The sequence below is a fragment of the Emydura macquarii genome, unplaced genomic scaffold (genome assembly GCF_026122565.2).
Source record: "Emydura macquarii macquarii isolate MOO-44397 ecotype Brisbane River unplaced genomic scaffold, CSIRO-AGI_Emac_v2 contig_3080, whole genome shotgun sequence".
NCBI classification, from domain to species: domain Eukaryota; kingdom Metazoa; phylum Chordata; order Testudines; family Chelidae; genus Emydura; species Emydura macquarii.
This window is the reverse complement of record NW_027133217.1, coordinates 5,159,707-5,181,360: the sequence shown is the minus strand read 5'-3', so window position 1 is coordinate 5,181,360 and position 21,654 is coordinate 5,159,707. Positions and strand designations below refer to the sequence as shown.

At 41.6% G+C, this 21,654-nt stretch overlaps 1 protein-coding gene across 4 annotated transcripts in view; it reads left to right on the top strand.

Annotated features, from left to right (window-relative positions):
- The window catches only part of SNAP47 (synaptosome associated protein 47), a 55,737-nt gene that overhangs the window by 18,717 nt on the left and 15,366 nt on the right, over positions 1-21,654 (top strand). For 2 of the 4 annotated variants that reach the window (XM_067530439.1, XM_067530436.1), the window contains 2 exons: positions 3,574-3,695; positions 14,025-14,195. In XM_067530439.1, the coding sequence (XP_067386540.1) occupies positions 3,574-3,695; positions 14,025-14,171 (269 nt within the window). In that variant the 3' untranslated portion in view covers positions 14,172-14,195. The remainder of the gene's footprint in view (positions 1-3,573; positions 3,696-14,024; positions 14,196-21,654) is intronic. The other 2 variants (XM_067530438.1, XM_067530440.1) reach the window with 1 other exon arrangement.

Below are 21,654 nucleotides of genomic sequence, written 5' to 3'. Positions count from 1 at the left end.
TATTGATTTTAGAGGAGAGGAGATGAATCCATAGTATAACAATTTTAAGGATATGCTGCAAGATTAAAAACCTTTCCATCCAACCAGAGTGAAATTAACTATCACTATCTTCCCCTCCTCCCCCCACATGCCCTCCAAAAATATTCTGCAAACACAGTTTTCTATAACCCCAAATGGGAGAAGAGCTAATGTTTCCTTCAAGTCCAGTAGGATTTCACTATTGCCATTCTACCCTGGAAGGCCCTCAGATATCATGGAGAGGGGTTGCAGAACTAAACTGGTACTGAGATACGAATGGATCTTTTTTTTTTTTTTTTTAAATGGGCAGTTGACTGAGAAACAAACCTGATAAAATGATACATTCCCAATGCATTTAAAATTTTGAACTGCAATAGAAAGCTGACATGACAGAAGAATAGATGAAACCAACATTATTTTCTATGCACCAAACTAAAATTGGATTTCAGCAGGCAGAAAATGTTCTCTTTGACAAGTTTTCAAGGACTGGGGCTTGGAAAAGCTTGCTAATTTTTAAGGAAATAACTCGTAGGCATTTGGCACTAAAATGTAAGCACAACAACTTAGAGGAAAAACAACCTACTGATTTCCAAGCACTGAGTTGTCCAGGCAGATTGGAGTTCAGTTCCTGATAGACTTAATGCTTGTTACATAAAATAATTATTATAAAGCCCTATTTTGCTTCATTTCTCACTGCTCTGCTTTGTTTGCATCTGAGTCAGTGAGTTGAGGATGTTGCTGTTCTATCCCCACCTGCATTTTTACTGTTTTAGTTGGAAATGCCAGTAGAAGAAACTGGAGGTTGTGGAAATCATGACTTCTATGACTCCACCAAAACTTCTTTCCCTTATTTGTTCGTTCTGTAGCTCCAGTACTTCTGACATATTGTTGCCACAAGATGGCAGTCATTGACTGCCTTTTAGTCTGTGGGTTTTCCATACATACCTATGATGGAAGCATGGAATTTTTCCAAAGGGGGGGGAGGGGGATATATACATATGTTTTGTTTTTTGTTTTTTTCAGATGCTGAATTTTCATTTATGAACTAAAATACACAGATAATCTTTTGTACAGGTGTCTTCATAATTGACACTTTCTGTAATAGCAGATGCTAACCCATGGCATTTCCATGGTTGTGGGTATTCTACAGATGTGCAGTTTTTGGTACAGAACAGAACCATTTTAATATATCACCTAAGTATAATTCCACAATGAGAGAGTTAAAAAACAAACTATGCATGCTTCACATTCATATATATGTATATGTATCAAGAATATATATTTCCCTCATAGTTTTGACTTGGGTTCAAGAAAAATCCTCACTGAAGCATTCTGTGTCTACTACTTTGCCTGAAACCAGTCGTCTGATTGCCTTGCGTTTGCTTACTAGTTTTAGCCCATTGGACAAACCCATATAGGGTGTTCAACAACCTACGGTTATCTAGTTCTTGTGCCTTAGTGTAAGATAGATTCTGCCGGACTGGATCAGACCGGTAGACCACCTGGCCAGTAGTACCAGCTACTTCAAAGGAATGTACAAAAAATCCTAAAGTGCACAACTCTAGGGTAGACTGCCCCTAGGGAAAGTGTCCTCCAGACCCCAATAGTTAGAGGCTGGCTTATGTCCTGCAGCATGGGAGTTTTACATTCCTTCCAAAACTCCTTAATTTTTAATCCTTACTATTATAACTAGGTTTTCTTGTTATCCATATAAATGTCCGATACTTTTTTGAGGCCTGCTAAACTCTTGACCTTGATACCTTGTGGCAATGAGTTCCCTGGGCCAATTGTGCTTTGTGTGAAGAAAATGCATTTCCATTTATCAGCTTTAAATGTTTCTGCCTTTCAATTTAATTTAATCTCCTTTTTATTATGTAAATAAATATGCCCAATCTCCCTCCGGTATCCCATTTGTTATTTTGTGTATCTTTATCATGTCCTCTCCTATTTCTCTTTTCTCCAAGATAAACAGGACAGAGTATATTTCCTAGTGAATAAATTTTGAATATGAATATTCTAATGAATTAAACAGTTTTTAATGGCACTTGACTGGTAAGAGACACACAGAATCTTGTCTCACCATAGGCAGAAGTTTTTTCCGTGTTCATTTAAACAAGATTGCAGTAGCAGTTTACGACAAACAGTATGTTTTAAAAAAATGTGGTGCTTGACACTTAGTGGCTCAGAGAGTACAAGAGGGAGTTGGACAGAGTACCACGAGCACAGTGAATGACTTGCTTGTCTTAAAGCTTGACTATCTGAGTCCAATAACGAACAGACTGATAACCAAATAATTCCAGGGGATTATGGGTTTGCAATAATTACTTGTGAGGGATTTAGGTTTTTGTATTTTTAGTTTAGCTTTTGTCTCCTTTTTCATTAAGTAGTAACGCTATCCAAAGTAGTAGCGTATGTGCTGTCAGGCAGCCAGCCAGCTTGGCACCAGTTCTTTGGATCCAGAGTTTGCTTCAGCTTCCGACTTATTTACTTGCTTTCCTGATGTCTCCAGCAGCTGCTGTTATTGTGCTCTTTTAGGTCAGGCTGTGTGATAGCAGGCAGCAGTGGCAGCTTCCTTCAGAGTTTGGTGCCCCTTTAAGTGGGACCACTTCTGGGATGTTTGGAGTGTCTTGATACGTAAATATGGTTGGTGCTGAACACCCGAGACAATCTGCATTATAAATAATGGCCTTTAATTGTGAAACTTCCCTGGGACAAGAGGTATCAGATATTGCAATAGGAGCCAGTGCTTTAAATAAAGGACAGGTGGCATGCTGCTTCAGAAGTCAAATCCGTGCTGCTGCACTGATTAGCTCTGTGTGTATCAGCGTCAGCATTGCCCTTTTGTTCCGAGGCTAGCTGACATGATTCACAGGTGTTCTCCAGGCCAGTCTGTGTTCTGCAAAGTGAATTGACTCATGGGTGAAGGGGAAGCAGAAAGAGCCAACAGTTTTCCTATAGTGAGCAAACATCTTGCCTCTGAAGTGCCCTCTGGTTCAAATGGCTGCTTGTGGTCTAAAATTAATCTTTTAGCAATTGGCCCCATGGTACTAAGTAGCCTGTCTGGAGCATGGCAGCCCTTCCAGTTGCTACATTCTGCAGATTAGCCTGAGAAGTTGTTTGTGTAGTTACGACTGTTGTATGATCTCTGATGTGTTACGTGGGTAAGGGTTTTCATTTTGGAGGAACAGTGCGTTATTAAATGCCATGGTTCTCATTTAAGTTCCTCTTGCATCCAGGCCCTCACATTGGGGGGTGGGGATGGGTACACTTTACCGGGGCCCAGAGGCCCTAGGTGGCCTAGCCCAGGCTGCAGTCCCCATTACCATGAGGAAAAAATTTTCATCGCTCATGAGATTGTACGTATGGGATGAGGGATTATAGTATGTGTATGGGAGTTTGTACTGGACATGAAAAAATTATGCTTGGGCCCTGCTTGCATCCCAACAGGAGCTTCCACTGTACAAAGCATAAAGCACCTAACTTGTTTTTATCTCCTGTGTTCTCCACCTGTTCCAGCAGATGTCACTGAATGACTGTCTGAATTTCACTTTTCAGCCACTGGACTCATAGAAAACGTGGTGCAGCCTGGATCCTCATCGGGAGGAGGCAGTGGGCAGGTTCAGCTGGAAAAGCAAAAACAAATTGTGTCCGAGTCAGAAACTCAAGAACTTAAACAGGTACTGTCAAGATAAGCAGGTTAAAGCAGCATATATGTGCCCTCGTCTGAAACATCCATTCTGTGAAGCGGTGCAAGGCTCATCTCTAGATTTTATACACAGAGCTCTTCATTTACTATAGTCCAGGTCTTCTTATTCCCCCTTTCTCTGGAACGCTGGATGCACATTAAAAAAAAAAGAAGAAAAATCCAACTAATGAGAAGCTCTCAGTGTGTTTATCCTCCACCTTTTGCTGGTTTTTTTGGGGGAGGGTGGTGGTGCTTGTTTTTTGCCTTGTTTTATTTTTTTGATAAATCAGGGTCAGGGTGAAATAGCTTTGGGATTTTGATACATTGAAAAGTCACAAGTTCATGCCACCTCCATTCTATACTGAAAATTAAATGTTTGAATACTGGTTTTCCAGGTCACTTCATGCCCATTTATACTTTCCCCTTCCCTGTTTTAGGTTTCTTTAAACGGACACTATCAATTTGAATTTTTTTGGACGATCATTTATTTGTATTGTAGTAACATCTGGGGATGCCATTGTGCTAGGTGTGGTACAGACATGTAGTAGAAAGAGTCCCTACCCCTGATAGCTTGCAGTCTAATTTAGATGCAAGAGCCACCAGGTGGATTGGACAGAAAAATGTGGGGGCAGGGACGACGTTGCAGTAAAATGGCTAACTTTTAAAAATTCCCGTTTGATACAGCTTCCTTCAAATATTATGTCATGAATTTGTTTTACATTCCTTAAAAAAACCAAACACATTTTTCTCCTGTCGATGATTGTTGAAGCCTTTTCAGCAATGGAGAGATTGACCATATGCAGAATGCTGTGAAATATGCAAAGTAAGCAACCTGGAAATGCAAAGGAATATGTTTTCACGAAGTGTTACTGATATCTCTAATGAAGACAACATTTTTGACGGATGTGACTTTCAAACTGATTGTGCCCCTGGAAATTATTTCTTGAAGAATATATTGGGGGTGTTCCTGGCATTGTCCTTTTCCTGTTCACACTTTAATATTGCTTTTGTGGGTTAGTGATAGCATCATGCAAAATAGCCACTTATTCGAATGCCTGTAGTTGTTCATTCTCCCTCTCTTGTGTAATTCCAGACACAAACCTCCCCTTTAATTAAATTGGATCTGAGGTTGCAAGTACACAGCAGTAATTTTAGGGAGGGTTAAATGAAAACCTTGCAAAACCATTGTAGTTCTCAAAAATCGCTACTAGAAACCCAGGAAAGACAAAAGTAAGGTTAAATTCAACAGAAACCCCCAAGTTTGAAAGGTGTCTTTGCAGGGAAACGGACTAGAGATCTTTTTTTAAAACAAAAAAAAAAACATATAAGCATCATTAATCATTTCAAAGTTCACCAGAGCCCCTTTGGCTCCAAGGGGCCATTTTGATAATCCTAATAAACCCAGCCAAGGTTTTCTGAAGTGACTGATTTTTGGGAGCATCCATTTTTGAGTACCCAAACTGAGAGGTCTTGAAGGGCCTGATTTTTCAGAAAATGCTGAGCACCTGCTTTCTGAAAATCTGGTCCCTCTGAATTGCCTCAGGTTGGGCCCCCAGTAATTGAGGTACCCAAAATAATACTTGAAAAATCATTTCAACCCATCCCCTTCCCTCACCCAAGGATAAATTCCCAAATACATCTTTTTTGGTTTAAAAAAAAAAGGGGGGGGATGCTGTGAACTAGATTTCACAAAGACCTTATGCATGAAATTCAATTGACGTTTCTAGGACTGTCTGCTTTTGAGAGAAGGTGAGAGGAAAGGGGGAAATGTAAATTATGGACAGCTTATTCCTGTCCCCTGGTGATGGGGTCTGCAAGAGCTGGTTTAGGCCAGGTGGGTCCAATCAGTTAATTAGGCTGCAAGCAGGGGAGTTTTAGGATGGGGGCAGCTAATTAGAAACTGGCTCATCTGTGCAGGAACAGGTGAGGCATTATAAAGCCAGGTAGCTGCCTGCAGCTGGGGGGCTTCTGGGAAAGGCTGTAGGGAGGTAGGCTGCAGTTACTCCCTGAGTGGAGGGACCTGGAGTCTGGCAAAGCCATAGAGGAGGAGAGCCAGATATGTAGGAAGAAGCGCAAGGAAACAGCAACAAGAGGTAGGACGTACAGGTTGTGGCAGATTGGTATAGGATCTCTGGGCTGGAACCCAGTGTAGAGGGCAGCCCTAGGTTCCCCTACCAGCCACTGGGGAGTGGCAAGGGCGTTGGAGGCACCAGCCAGACAGCAGGTCTGAAAACCCGGGAGTGAGCAGGGCAGCAGAGCGAGAGGAGACAACACCGGAGGGCGCGCGCGAGCTGACAGAGCTAATCCCCAGGATGGCCAGTGGGAGGCGCTGGTTGCAGTGGATGGACACCATGACCCCTCCCCCCCAAAAGTCTTTGCGCGAATCACTGAACTTTCTGACAAAATGTGCAATAACTGAAGTGAAGTTGACCTTTTTTTGAGGATTTCAAGGGCCGATAAAAGCAAAGTCTCAATTTCATTAGTGCAGCTACTTCCTCTCTGCCATTCATCCTAGCATGCACTTGTGCACACTTCTGTATTCAGCAGGGTTACCGGTTTGTCTCTCAGCCTGTCAGCCATATAACTATGGAACTAGCCTTTGCATTGGTAACAGGAAGAGCATAAACACCAAAATGTTACAGGAAGGGATGTTGACCACAAGCTGTGAGGAGTGTTGGAGACACAGTAGACTCTTGTTTGCAGCAACACCTTGTAAGAGCATCTGCCGCTTACAAGCAACATTTCCCCTGAGACCACTTTCCTTACTGTGAATTGTCAGCGCTCCCCGTAACAACAGCAGCCGCTTAGGAGCAACATAGCAAAAGGACACCGATGTGTTGCGACGAATGAGAGTCTACTATATATACATATTTTGCAGCAGTTTTAGAAGGGGCTGTTTAGGAATCCTTTATTCCAGGGCCAGTTCATGAAAAATACACAGCCTTTGTCTGTGCTTGGAAACTATTATGGTACTCTGCAGTGACGAATGGCGAATGTCGGCTGCTCCTCACTAAGGCGTGATCCTGACTGCTCCTGCCTCCAGCAGGTCACGTTGAAGAGGAGCACAAGTATTGGTCTTGTCTGCACATTGATGGCTGTGATCCGTCCGTGCCTAGGGTAGCCACCTGAAAATGCCAACGTCAAGGCAGGCTGTAAAAGGAGAGCAGATTCTCCCAACACTGGTGGGTGACACTGAAGTCAGACTTCCCAACCAGCCACAAACAGTGCTTCTGATTCTCCACACTGGTTATCAAGAAGCCAAAATAAAAATATACACAGCCCCCTTTACTGCATTTCAGTCTCTGGCTCCCAATCGGCCACTAGGTCCAGTAAAGAGATCAATTATTTAAAACTCTGTGCTCTTTACCAAAAAGGTTTCTCCTGACTCCAAAGGGCCAGCCACAGTACCAGATTGATATAAGTTTGGATCTTACCCAAAATGCCATGCTGCCAGCCAATCCTTTAGTAACTAAAACTAAAGGTTTATTATAAAGGAAAGAAATAAACCATAAGAGAAGTGTTAAATGATTAAATCAATCAGATACATACAAATGATTTGAAAGTCCATATATATCAGGTTTCTAGAAGAATTGTGGAGTTTGCAGGCTTGTATAGTCCCTCTGGTGTACATCCAGTACCTGAATGGGTCTCAGTCCTTTGTTTCACAGCTTCAGTTCAGTTGTAGATGAGTTGATCCAGAGGTAGACGGTAGACTGAAGACAGACTAAAGACAAAATGGATCTCAGGCAGCTGCCTTTTATGTCCTTTGGTCTTTGCCATGCTGCTTGTGGAATTTTACAGAAATAAGATGGAGTCCAGGGTCACATGAGTGACTGGTGACTCATCAGGTATATCCCTGGCTTCTTTTCCTTGGCCCCCTATATCTGTGAATTTCTTAATGGGCCATTAAGCAGGAGGCTAGTGCTGCAGCCATCCTGTCTGGGGTGTCGCCCAGACACAGCACAATTTGAAATACGGATATATCAAACATATCCATAACTTCCTTTACACATATAACACATGAACATAAGCATCATCATCTTACTTAGCACATTATAGCCTTTCCAACAGTACCTGACACAACATATATTATATTAATTATTACAATTTTGACATACTAATAATATAATAATAATTATTATATATTAAATAATATAATAAATGCCCCCCCCTCCCCCCCCCCAATCCAGCCAGCGTGACACTGGCCTCTTCTTTAGTGCTGCTGCTCCCAGCAGTTCTCTGTGTACCATATCTTCTCTCTACTCCAGAGGTCTGGAACAGAGTCAGACAGCTCAATGGGGAATCCATGCAAGCCTGATGCTTCTCCCCGTAGAGAAGGAAAGTGGTGGGGTAAATTAGAAGGGAAGGGAAGTCTGGAAGAAGAGAGCCTAGGAGTGACTGAAGGGGCAGATCACTACTACTGAAGGCAGATACACAAAATACATGTTTCTGTGGGGTGCACTTTATAGTAGGGCCCAGGACCAGCACCGTCATGGAGGTCCGATACAAATTCTCCCAACTATTGTGGAGTATGGTTGGCGTTCAAAGTGCTGCTCCTGGACCGTACTGGCATGGAGCAGGTGAGCTGGGCGTTGTATATCTGCATCTGGCAAGTAGGTATCTGGCAAACTCCTCAGTGCACTGAATATGTCCATTAGCTTTGCTCCATACTGCAAAACAAATGGAGATACTATGGAGAGAATGGAGTGTTTTACTGGGAAGCAGACTCGACTAATCAATAGGATGCAGGACTGGGAGTCAGGGACTGTTGGCTGTGCAATAGACTCTGCGGCTGAGCTCCCCCCTCTGTAAGATGAGAAGAATGATAGTTGAGCACCTTTGTCAACCGTGTCAAGATTGAAGGGTGAATAAAAGCAATACATGCACAATGTTAATGTGTACAGGACAGTATTGTAACTGTGGCGTCCACCGTTTTAAAAATGACTTTGTGATATTCGAGACTCTTGTGCGCAGAGTAACAGTATTTTCTGAAGAGTTTCAATCTTGAAAATTAATTATGCTCTTTATTTTTGGAATGTCTTTAGTCCTGGACTGGTAACCGTTAGGGACTGTGGAATGCTTTGTAGAGTTTTTGGTGGAATGGATAAGATCAAAAGAACATCTTGAGGTCGGAGAGATGTGAGGGGAATGGATGATTAAAGACATGAAAATATCTGAGGTACTGGATGGCCTGGGGAGAAACATTCGTAGCTGAAGTTCTTTGACAAAGCTACTCATGGTTGTAGCAGTGACCCAAAGAACTGAATATTAAATATCTTTCACTAGAGCCGGAAGCCCTCAATAGTCTGGAATTGTGATTGGGTGCTTAAGTGAAAGGGCTTGCCAGGACTTCACCATGGGACATTCATGTTAAAAACAGTATTTTGTGGTTGTGTGGGCAGCGTTCCATTAGCTGGGCAGTGGATTTGCAGAAAAAGTCTACTGAGTTCCTGTGGTCTGTGGCTGAGCCCTTGTCTACTGGCTGACCATGGCTGACATAATGTCATTGGGTGTGGGAAGGGATATGATAATATTAGTTTAAGGATTGTGGTTGAGGAGGGGCAGTGGGATTTTGTTCACTAGATTTGGTTTGGCAAAATAAATATAGTGCTTTCTAATTTCCATTCTGTTAAACCTTTCCTGCCAAGGAACTATTACCCTTGTGTTTACTACGTCTACAGTTTGCATATGCCATAAAGCAAATGATAATATATAAAGAGATTCATTTCTGTAGCATTTGTAAATAATTGATGGATTTAATTGTGTATCTTTCCAGTGGTTTCTCAGTACCTCTTTGGTCATACGATCGTTTGATTTTAGTTGAGTCACTTCACTCTCATACTTTTCTCTGCATTTATTTACTTTTGTCTTGCATTCACACTTTATCTTGGGTAAGCATCACTGTTATGAGATCAGAGAGTTGTGGGACTATTCATCCACAGCATCAGAGTGCTGGAATAGCTCAGTTTGTAACTTACACATTCCTTAAAGCTTGATGAAGCAAATAACCAGTACAGCGAATCCTGTAAAACGGATCTCTTTACACCTATCAAATGTACCTGCTCTAGCAATCGTGACTTTAATTTGTGTGTCTTACGCTCAGACATTCTGTGCCATTGGATGCACTGTGCTGGCTCCCTGGAGGCTTCCGAATAGTGTTTGTGAGGTCTGAACCACTGGCTGCATGTGTACACTGCTTGAGTGTGACTTGTGCCCGATGAGGTACATACTATGTACAGTTACATACACATGCCAGGGGCCCCATTCCACAATTGCCCCAAATGGGTGCCCATGATTCCCATAAAAGTAGTTTTAATGTGAACCTCTGTATTATGGCAAGACACATACTTTAGCCTTTCTCGTCCCAGGGGTGTAGTTTAGACATGCCAAGATTCAGATTTATTTGAGCAGGACCTGCACGTAGGGGCGTACGCTCTTATACAAACACACCCTTTCCTTTATCTTAGGCCCCAGCCCCCCCGTGGCACAGGGCCTTTAGAGTGGACTCCTTGAGGAATTCAGAGAAGCCAAAATCAGGGCAGCCATCTTTCTTCTTATACTCGTGCCATTTTCTGTGTTTTGCTTGTTTTTACTGGTGGAAACCTATATGCAGGGCTTGACAGAATTTGTCTCATGTCTTAGTTCACAGCTGTGGTTCTGGTATTTGCATTACAAACATATGGCCTGAACTGAGATCGGGGCCCTGTTCAAAGCCTTTTGGGAAGGGATGGTCTCTTTATGTTTGTATAGTGCCTGTCACAATAGTTCTTGGGTTGCACGTGCTGCCATCATACAAATGAATAATACAGTTATGCTAGATGCAGGACAGACACGTAGAAAGGGACAGTCCTGCCTTGAAAAGTTTACAGTCTAAGTAAATGAAAGTTGGGGAAAGTGAAGTATTATCCTCACTTTATGGCTGGGTAACTGAGGCACAGACAGATTAAGTGACTCGCCCAAAGTCCCCAACAGGAAATCTATGACAGCGTTAGGAGTTGAACCAGATTTTCTGAGTCGCAGCTAGTGGCTTAAGCACAAAGCCATTCTTCCTTCTTACTGCTGGAGTTGGAAAGGCAAGAGGATACTAATGAGGCCATCTTACCCTCTGATTGATCAGCCATCTTACCCTCTGAAGGCAAGTGGCCACAAAAGATGTCTCTCAACTTCTGTCCTTAGTATTGTATCTGATGTATAGTAGCATGTTGTAAATAGAAAGGATGGATTTTATTTTTAATTTTAATCTCTTGACTCAAAGCCCAAATAGGTTTTGGCACAGAGGGCATTAGATCTTTTAGTGGTTGGCAGAATTCATGCATTGATGACTAGACATCTTGTCATCGTTTTGCTCCACAAAAACAGCAACCATTTTTAAGGTTTGGCCAGACTTCTGACTCTCAATAACCTTTCCAACTGGCTTTATGTGCGCTGCATTAGATGCAGCTTTTTAACTATATCAGACCACCTTTAGAAGAAAACTAGATCCACACACAACTTGAATTTGCAGTGTGGCTAACAGGCAAAGGGTTAAGCAAATTGTTACCAGACTCTCAGTATGCAGACATAGAAAATTAGTATATGAAAATGAGCCACTTAGAGATTTTTTTTGTTTGTACCAGGAACCACATCAGCCCCTAATCTTCAAGTCAGGTAAAATGAGCAGATCACTGGAGCTGGCTGAATTTCCAATTTAGTGGCTTTCATATTTTAAAAGCCTTCTGTTCTAAACTATTGTTCTTTCTTGAGTACTTTAAATTTTAATCATATTTTAATTAATCTAGAGCACATCCAAATTAATCTGGTTTAAAACTAAAAATAGGCCGGACGTTCTAATAGATCTGTTTGCTTTTGCACAATTTTATTTTCTAAATTATATTGGTCTGTCTCTTTGAGGAATGGAAAGTGCCTCTCTTTCCTTTCTGAGGCCTCTCGTGACACCTTCTGTTAATCTGTAAATGCATTTGAACCACCACTTGGCATACCCACCAGTGGATTTCACAAGCTAAACTTGTCAATACTTGAGCTCACTGATGCTTAGCAAATTAATAACAATCTTTGTTTGAATGCCTGCCTGATTGCTGCAGAAAATGGTGGTGGTGATGATTCAATGGAGGAATTCCTCCATCTGATTTTTGCACTAAACCAGTGCCCCAGCAGGGTGTTGGGGGCATTGTGCTGCTAGAGATGCCGTCTTTCCAATAAGATGTATAACTAAGGTTCTGACCACTTGTGATTTACAAAGCGTGCTCTGGGATCTTTATAAGAATAAAGCTATCTATAGAGCCCTAGAGTCCTAGCTGATATCCAACTTGAGTAGTTAAATTACTTCTCTGTAAATTTCCCCTCCAGTTCCAATTGGATATGGCAGTCCTCATTTCCCGTGCCAAACTGATGTATAGTGCAGCTGCATACTGCTAGACAGCTGCTGCATTTGATCCCAGGTATGAGTGAAGTGACCTCCATGTCCCTTATCTATGGTATCTCCCCGGAGGTGTTGAGAGGGTTAATACATTAATATTTGTAAAGAGCTTTGAGATCCCTCGATGAAAGTGGTGTCAGGTATTAGAAGAGAAAATAGAACAACTCTTCTCCCCTTCGCTATTCCTGTTACTACAGAAACCACATAGGCGTATTTTATCCTTTAGTACTCAGAATCGCACACAGAAAGGTCTTGTCTAAGTGCTCACATTCTATGATGATGAGCAGAGTAAAAGGACCTAAAGAGAAGAGCATGTTCTTTTCAAAGATACCATTATGACTGAGTGGATGAACACCTTTTCTAGCCAGGGAGGGTAGTGATGTTCTCATTGTTATGCACAGTGTCAGGATGTATGTGGGCCACCAGTGGCAGCAGAAGAAACCACTTTCTAGTACAGGGGAATTGGGAAGTGCAGTTCTTCATCCCCCACAATACGAGACAGGTTTTCCATATCCCCTTCTTATACATCTGTCAGGAAAGGCAGTTGAGTCTTGTCAGAAAATCATCCAGTCTGAACAGATGGCTTTGGTTCACACTAATGAGCTGATTAAGGAGGCTTATAAAGTGAGCAGCCATGGGAGGGAAGAGGCAAGGACTTAATTGTCATCTGAGCATACTGCAACAGAAGTTCCAGGATAGTACACCAAGTACTGCATGGAAGTTTAGTTTTTCTCTTTCACCATTTGGATCTCCATTTGTGGGGGTTAGCCATATGAGATCACAGACATTAGAGCTGGTAAAGCTAGCAGGTCACTGTAGATTATCCTATTGAACCTTTCTGGCCTTAAAAATCTGTATTGACCTGGCTTTTTCACTCTCACCTCAGAGGCTTCTTCCTTATCTGAAAAAATGCTCATAGGCTTCTCCGAACACTACACAGAACAGGATCGCAGGGAGGTTACCGTGCAATCTCTCCACATGTTTGCTTACGGTTACATGTGGTAGTGTTAATTTGCTAAGTGTAGTGTGACCTGTGATTTATTTGTGATATAATGCTTGTGTGGGCCTCTTGCTTGTAGCCTGGAATAGTGTAGTAATCAGTGTATCTGTTATTTCCCATCTTGATTATCACAAACTTAATCATTCTGGCATCCCGTCATCTACGTTTTCTCCCCATCACCACCGCCATCTATTTAAAATGATCTTCCTACTGTACTGATTCTGACCATGTTACCCTCCTTCCTCTTCAAATCACTGCAAGTTGCCCTTCTTCAGCGCATCATTCTTAAACAACTGGTTCCTTTCCCTTCTAAGACCTATTCAATGCTATTCTTACCTAATGATTCAATGTGGTCTTTACTGTGTATCCCCTCTCTTGCTCCTCTGACTATTCCCACTTCAGTGCCCTCTTTGTCTGCTTCTCCTGCAACCACCTCGAGACCTTTTGCACAAGTGGAATGTTTTCTCAGTTCTGATCTGCCACGCCACTACTTATCTTCGTTCAAATTGTTCTTGCAGACTCACTACTTCAGTGACTCACAAGCAGTGAGCCAGTTATAACTGAGGCAGCTAGAGGCATAAATGCCGAAACTGAGTAACAGTGTAATCTTATCGCTCTAACCCTCATTCTTACTCACTCCATCCTTTCTAATGTCCTAGCCCCACTTGGATCATGTCTAAAATTAGATTATCAGGAGAAGGCTTTGTCCCGTAAAGAACTTAGCCTGTTTTGGGGCACTGTAATAATAAATGGTGGAAATCTTAGCCCAGTCACTTTGCAGGACATGTGGAGGTAGGAGCTGATTATTTAAAACTTACATATTACAATTTCTCTTCACATCTGAAAATAACCATAAAGTCTGTCCAGGTCATTCACTGAAAGTTCTTGATCTATTCTTCTGACAGATACTGAAGAAACTTAAAAGCCTCGCCTTAGAAACAGACACAGAACTGGAGAGACAAGACGAAGCTCTTGATGTCATCACCACCTCTGTAGACCGGGCAACTTTGAGTATTGACAAGCAGAATCGCAGAATGAAGAAACTGACATAGCACCCGTGGGAGCTAGTGTGAATGGTAACGAGAGAGATTGTGCAATTGTATCTTTAACAGATTATTTATAGACATTATGATTATACAGGAGCCATCTGCAATATTGTCTTCAATGTTGATGTGGAACTTTGGGGTGGGGGAGGAGGGAAGGAATGTGAAACATTTCCGGACTGGGATAACTTTTAAAGGAATTTTAAAATTAAAAAGATCTAAACCTTTAACTGTGGGAAAAGAATGACAGTGAAAATCCTGGTTACAGAAGGTCCTTAGATATAAAATACTGTGACTTCATTTGAATTTGCTTCCATGCAACTTGCTAAGTTATTGCTTTTGAAAGGTAATTTTGCTGTAACAAATAAGTGGAGAAGAGGGGGAAATGAATTACGTGTCTCTATACCAGATAATTACACTCCAAAATTCTTTCAAGTTCTCTCCAAAAATGGTGGTAGAGTAGAAATTGACCGATTCACACTAAAGACCAGGAGTCCTATTGCTGAATTTAATGAATTAGTGATTGAGTGAACAAGCCTAATTGTTAATGATAAAAGAACTTTGTTCACTTATTGTACAAATGGAGTTTTAAGATTCCTAGTACAGTCTGCTAGTAAAGGTTCTAAAGTAATGAAGTCTTACTAATACAAGAGCTTGCCACAACTTTCGGCTATGAAATCTTTGGCAAGCAAGTAGAGACAGACGACGCGTGTGTGAATTAGTGAGAATTGCACTCGGTGAGGAGTGCAGTTGAGTGTTGCCACAGAATAAGTGTCCTGCTACTTAAGTAGCTTACTGAAAATAAGTGTCGAAACAAAGTGGAGACTTTCGTTTTCCGAAAGAGAATTCTTGATTCTTTGATGTTCTGTTGCAGCTGCTTTGTCTCTTATTCTGAATGATCAACGGTAGAAATAATAGTACAGTAGAAGGTTAGTTCACTACACTATAATTGAGGTGTTTGGTAGGATTGCCTAAAGAACAAAAGTCTGTTCTGAAGGCACTTGGAGTATCTTGTGTCCGTAAAGACCCTCACTAATATATTAAGAGCTTTTCTGAGTAAGATGCTTTTTGGTTGAAGTCCTTATAAGGTTTTAGCGCCTCAGAAATCTGATGACAGTTTGGCACAGATTCTCCATGGTAAGACAGATACCATTTCCATAGCCCTACTTGGATGCTGGGAGGCTCAGGTCCATACATTGCTTTAGCATTTCTTCATTTTCCAAGGAGCACCCTTGTTTATGGAGTTCCCTGTGCGCTGCTCAGATAGGGACTCCATGAGAGCTGCGCGGGGACCATGTGGACCCTGGTGGCTCTACTCCAGACCTATGGGTTGAGTGTCCCCGATCAATGCCATAAATGTTCTCTGTGCCTCTTGGTATCTATGGAAACTAACATGGAAACTAGCCTTCTTTTAAATAGCTGGGATGTGTGTGGATGAAATATCTTGTCAAAACCAGTCTTACACTATTACTGCATAGCCTTTCAAAAATTAAAGGGGGTGTCTGTAAATAATGTAAAGTATCAAAATTGTATTATTATTGTTTTTATTATCATTGATTTTAGTCACAGTTCACAATGTAGATATAATTTATTTCAGTTAAACGTGATTTAGTGTACATCTTTCTCTCCTACCATGAAAGCTATTGCCTAGAATAGTTCCAAATAGCCTGTATGTAGTTTGTAGCAGAAAACTTGAAGGGGATTCATTTCTTCTTACCATCACTCTTTTCATTTCTCTACTGCAGTCCACCAGTTTCTTTGCTTTAAAGAAAACCATTATAACCTTGTCATTTCAAAGTCTTTTATAATATGCCGATGGTGAATTGTCAGCATCTTTTTAAATGCTGAAGTTTTGAATTCGGGACCTCACTGATAACTGCCATGTGATTGTCTCTTTTCAGAGTAATATGGACTACAGTTGGAGGAATATATGGGAAATGGACTAGAGTTAATAGTCTTGAAAACAATATAGTGTAGATCTCTCTAATGTAATAGCTGGCTAGTTTTTGAGTGACTTGTATTTTTGTGCTGAAATTCCTTTATTCACTATCTGAGTTGTTACTGGCATGCACTGGTATTTTGTTCAGTGTTTCTGAATGTAGTAATGTTTAGGCTTATATGTAATATATACATAAAATACATACTGCACAGTAAATGATATTGTCTAGCGCATCCATTTCTTGTCAGTTTTAAATATCCCAAGTAACTGTTGTCTTAATGTGATGAGAAAATATGTTTACAAGATAAATTATTTTATTAAACAAGTTTAGAAATTCACTTTACACAAATGTACATTTTGGTGTGAAGAAATTTGGACCTGGTGCTGACTTCGAATTGATTTGTAACCTTAATTAATCCAACTAAGATGGCCAAAAACAAATAGCATTTGCACTTAACTGAATTGAGGTTACCATTCTTTTTGTCATGACATATAATTGCTATACTTTAGCCTTCACTGTAGCATTTAATTCATTACTGTATGTATGTGTTGGGTTACCTTGGTCTAACATGTTCATGTCTAAAAAACTCTCTAGTATTATAAAAGTAAAAAGTTTTAGATCTGTACATTTAGATCTGTACATTCCATCTGCCCGGAGTTCACTTTGATTCTGTAACTTATTCTTTACTCTTATTAAATAATATCTTGAAATAATGATTTTTTCCTCTCATCTTCACTTGTTTGTAGCAGGGTTTGTCAAGTATGTTTTTCATGCTGTGGACCACAACTTAAGTGTGTCTCATGGCGGCCTATCCACCCAGTTATGGCCACCTTTTCTCTTATGTGCAATCACATAACATCCCTGTGGCAACTACAGTGATCGCTTACATGGAAAATTAATTGAGGTATATTTATGTCTCTAGTGCGATAAATATGTTGTCTTATTTGGGAAAAAAGTCAATCACATTCCTTTCTCATGTTATTCATTTCAACTCCACCTTCCCATCTGTGCTGTAGCACTCTGCAGACCACCTGTAAGTGCTCTGTGTACCACAGCTGTCTTTAGACCACAGTTTGGAAATCTCCAGTTTCTACCTTTTTAATAATACCTAAAGTAACTCTCAAGTTTGTTCAGACACCCTCAGGATTTTACTTTAATGCAAGTCTCTTCCTTCTACCCAAAGAACAAGAGAAATTCCTGGCAATGAACCAGAATCCATATGGAGTTCAGCCATAGTCCCTTTCTGACCAATCAAAGGATTTATGGAGGCAGTCTGCATTATATACATATTCTAACCAATATTCTGTCCCAGAAGCAGGCTGTGCTACTATGTAATATCCAGAACTTACTTGAATTCTTAGGCAATGGGTTAGAGAACTGCCTCAGTACTCACATTTTCAGTTATTTGAACAATTACTTGACATGGCTTTTTACTGATCAGGTTCTGCTACCCTAACAACAAGAAAGCCACTTGAGCGTCTATCATTGCTAACAGTGAGAGAGGTCCTCTCACTTTTTTGTTGGACATAAATACTGGTTTTTCAAAAATTAGTGTAGACAGAGAGTAAAGTCATATTAGAGAAGATACAGCGGCCAGCGCATGTAAGAAATGTATTATTTTTTGATTCTTCAGTGAAATAACCTTTTTACATAAAATCTAAAAGTTTATTTCTAAAAAGTCATGCCTTGTATATATAGATTGTAAGCTATTTGGGCCAGGCATTAAGATGCCTAGCACAATGGGGCCCGGATCCCTATTATAAATAGAGAAAAATAATCTAACATTAAGGGTTCTAGTCTAAAAAAGAGTCCGTATTACTTCAGCAGGGTTTTTTAACATCGAGCACTACGCAATTGCATTGTGCATAAATAGTCAGGTTTCAATTTCATGGGCATACTGAGTGATTTCTGGATATAGCTACAGTCTGCGGTTTTCAAGTAGAAACCAATTTTACTACTTTTGTGGAATCAATGAAATGTCACAGTAATAAACACCGCACTTTGCGCTTCTAATTGGAGGATCGCAAGGCGCTTTGCAAGCAATTATTTAATCAGTTAAAGTCTCACAACAGCTTCCTGCATCTCCAAGGCTACATGCTCTGAGAACACTGAGAACATCCAGTTGTTCCCCGTAGAAGGAAATGGAGTAAGTCTGCCCACAGCTCTTAAGGCTGCATATGGTTACATTGGCTATGAGAGAAACTGTCTGAAATAACTGTCCTGATTCATTTTTAATATAGCAAAACATGGCAGCAACATCATTTGCTTTTCACTGTGTGTGGATTATGTCAAACTCAGTTTGGTGGAGAAAAGTAATTTTGTAACTTATCCTAGTCATAAATTAACAGCTGGGGTTTGTAAAGTAAAAGGTCTTGGCTATCCTAGCACACTAGACCTCTGTACTGGTAGTTCACTGAGGGGAGAAAGAGGAAGCCCTGGTGTGTGATGGGGAAAGTAGGGAAGGGCTTGGATTACTTCAGAGAAAAGAAGCCTGGCAGCTGGGAGTGGGATGGAGTGAGTAAGGATGGTCGTGTGGTTAAGGTATTGGATTGGGGACAGGGGCGATCTGGATTTAATTTCTGATTGTGCCACAGATTCCAGGTGTGATCTTGAGTGAGTCACTTCATACCAGATTCACTATACACCGGCTGATAATCTGGCCTCGTCTCTCTCTCTCTGCCTATCTGTATAATGGGAATAATACTTTCTTTGTGCGTCTCATCTGTTCAGGCACTCCCTGCTCAGTTCAGGTAGTCCTTGCTCATGGTCTCATACTATGTGACTGTTCAGTGCCCAGTACAATGGGGAGGCTACAACAAAACTTGACAAAAGTTAGGCTTGTGGTGTGCAGAGAACGCTGTCTGGCATGCTGACCAATATTCTCATTGCTTCTTTATACTCCCCCGTCCGTCCGTATCCATCTGTTGTCCCTTGTTTTATACTTAGCTTGTAAGCTCCTTGGGGCTTTTTGTTCTGTTTTATACAGCTCCTAGCACAATGGGGTCCTATTCTATGATCAGAGGCTCCTAGGAGCTATGGTAATACAAATTAATAATCTCATTTGAGTAGGTGATACCATAGCACAAATAGTTAAGACAGGACCTATCTCTGTGCTTACATGAGCATTATCAGCGTCGTATCTGTTGGCCTTGAAATCACAAATGGTATGATCCTCACCAACCACTCCCTGTGAAATAAAGAAGCCAGTATCCTCACTTTACAGAAGGTCAAAGTGTGGCACATAATAAATAACTCAAGTGATTAGGATCAGGCTTAGCGAGGAATTGAACTGAGGGTTTTTTGCAGCCTAGTCTAGTGCCCTGTCCACTAAACCATCTTTCCTACTTTTAATGATGACATTTAAGAGAATATTCTTCATTTCCTCACTTAAGCATTTTGTCCTAAGCGTGCCCAAAGTCTGCACCTTGGGGTTTAGAAAATGAATGTTTGTTGAAGTGGGACAGTTCTAGAGCAGTGAAGAGCCTATCAGCTTAGTGTGTGAGCGTCTGAAGAATTCATTCTTTAATCCTGTTGACTTATGGCTTTGAGAGAGAAAAAAAAGCCTACTCGGAAATGTTCTGATTTGTTCCACGTTGCATGTGTTTTTAATTTCATAGTTTATATGGTGGTGAACGTTGTTTACAGCCATGAAGTCACAGATAGAGACAGAGAAGGTAATTGCGGGTAGGTAGCGATGCCAACGTCTCCCTTCCATTACAGCACCTCCGTTCAGCGCTTGCTGCCTTGCCAACTCCCCGTGAGCCAGAGGGAGAAAAAGGAACAGTGTTAAATAAAATAACTTTCAGGCCCTATTACTCCCTATGAAATGAAACCATTCGGCTGCTTTTGGAATATCCATCCCTTGCCTGTAACATCTAGTTAAAAACAAAACCAAACCACAAACTTGTAATATTTTTAAAATACAAATATAAGTTATATTTCTTGGTTGGGAGGTGTGGGTATGTGTGGGTGTTTGTGTACACACACGGTGCTTAGCACAATGGGGCTCCGCTCCTTGACTGAAGCTTCTAGGTGCTACTGCCATATGAATGGAAGTGAATACAGCAACTTTCAGCTGCACATCTCAAAGCACTTTTCAAAGGTGAGCAAGCGTCACTGGTCGCCGTTGTGCAGGTGGTGTAACCGAGGTGCAGAGAGATTGAGGGGAGGCTGGGTCTGTGGGTGCTCTATCTTGCCTGGTGGTCAGCGCGGTGTTCGGGAACCAGAGGCCAATGGGCAGATCAGAAGCTAGGTGTCGGAGCCAGGGTCAGACAGGAAACAGGAGCTGAAGCCAAAGGTCAGTGATGAGTCGGAAGCAAGAGAGCCGGAGGCTAGGGTCGGAGCAGTCAGAAACCAGGGTGGCGGGGCTGAGGGACCAGGCCGAGGTTGAGAGCAAGATCTGGGAACAGGGAGGAGTTGAAGTCAGGAACCAGGGATAAGGCTGGGGATCAGGTAGCAGATGCCAGGGTCTGTAGCAGTAGCAAGGCAGGATCCACCTCGCTTCACAGACAACTTCCTGTGTCGTCTCCTGCCTTAAATAGCGTACCTGGCCCAATCAGAGACTCCAGAGCTCCTCCAATCAGGTCCCTATGAGCGGTACCTTTAATGGAGAGGGCTCCCAATTCTACAGTCACTAGCAGAGCCATTGGGAAGTGGTGTGGATGCAGCAGGGGTCTGTGGGGCCGGGTTCAGGACCCAGGGATCCTCACAGCTGACGCCTAAAGTTAGGCATCTAAATTCATAGTCAGTTGTCTTAATGTTCTGATTTGTCACCGACTCAGATTTTAAGGCTGGGTGGGACCACTGTGATTCTCCATGCTGACCTGCAGTATAACTCAGAATTTCCCAAGTAATTCCTGCATGTAGCATATAACTTTTTGTTGAGTTAGAGTATCTCTTTTAGAAAGACATCTAGAATCAGAATCAAGAAATATAGTTGAAAGATTCCAAGTGCTGAAGAATCCACCACATCCCTTGGTCATCTGTCACAATGCATAATGTCTTCAGAGGACCTGCAGCTCTGGAAATCAGACCCTTGTATAGATGTCTAATTTTGGGCACCCAAGTTTGAAAAACGTCCATCTGCACAACTCACCCATTGTCCAAAAGTGTGTCAGTGTCACCCAGGTTTAGAATTTAGGTCTCCAGATTAGGGAGACCCACAGCTAACTCAGCAGATCTCAGAGGCAGCCAGTTCCGATCCTCTTCTTGGGTTATTCCAGACTGACCTCAAAAGCTGAAGCTAGACAAATTTGGGCTGAACATAAGGTGCAAATATTTAACAGGTGGGGGTAATTAACCATTGCAACAATTTATCAAGGATTGCAATGGATTCTCCATCCCAGGCAATTTTTAAATCAAGATTGGGTGTTTTTCTAAAAGATCTGTTCCAGCTCAACCAGGAATTAATCCAGGGAAGTCCTATGGCCTGTGTCATACAGGATGTCAGACTAGATGATCACAGTGGTCCCTTCTGGCCTTAGAATCTGTGTTTTAGTTCTTTCATTTCTTGGTAATCCGCATGTTGTCGGACTAGAAGCTTTCCATGCACA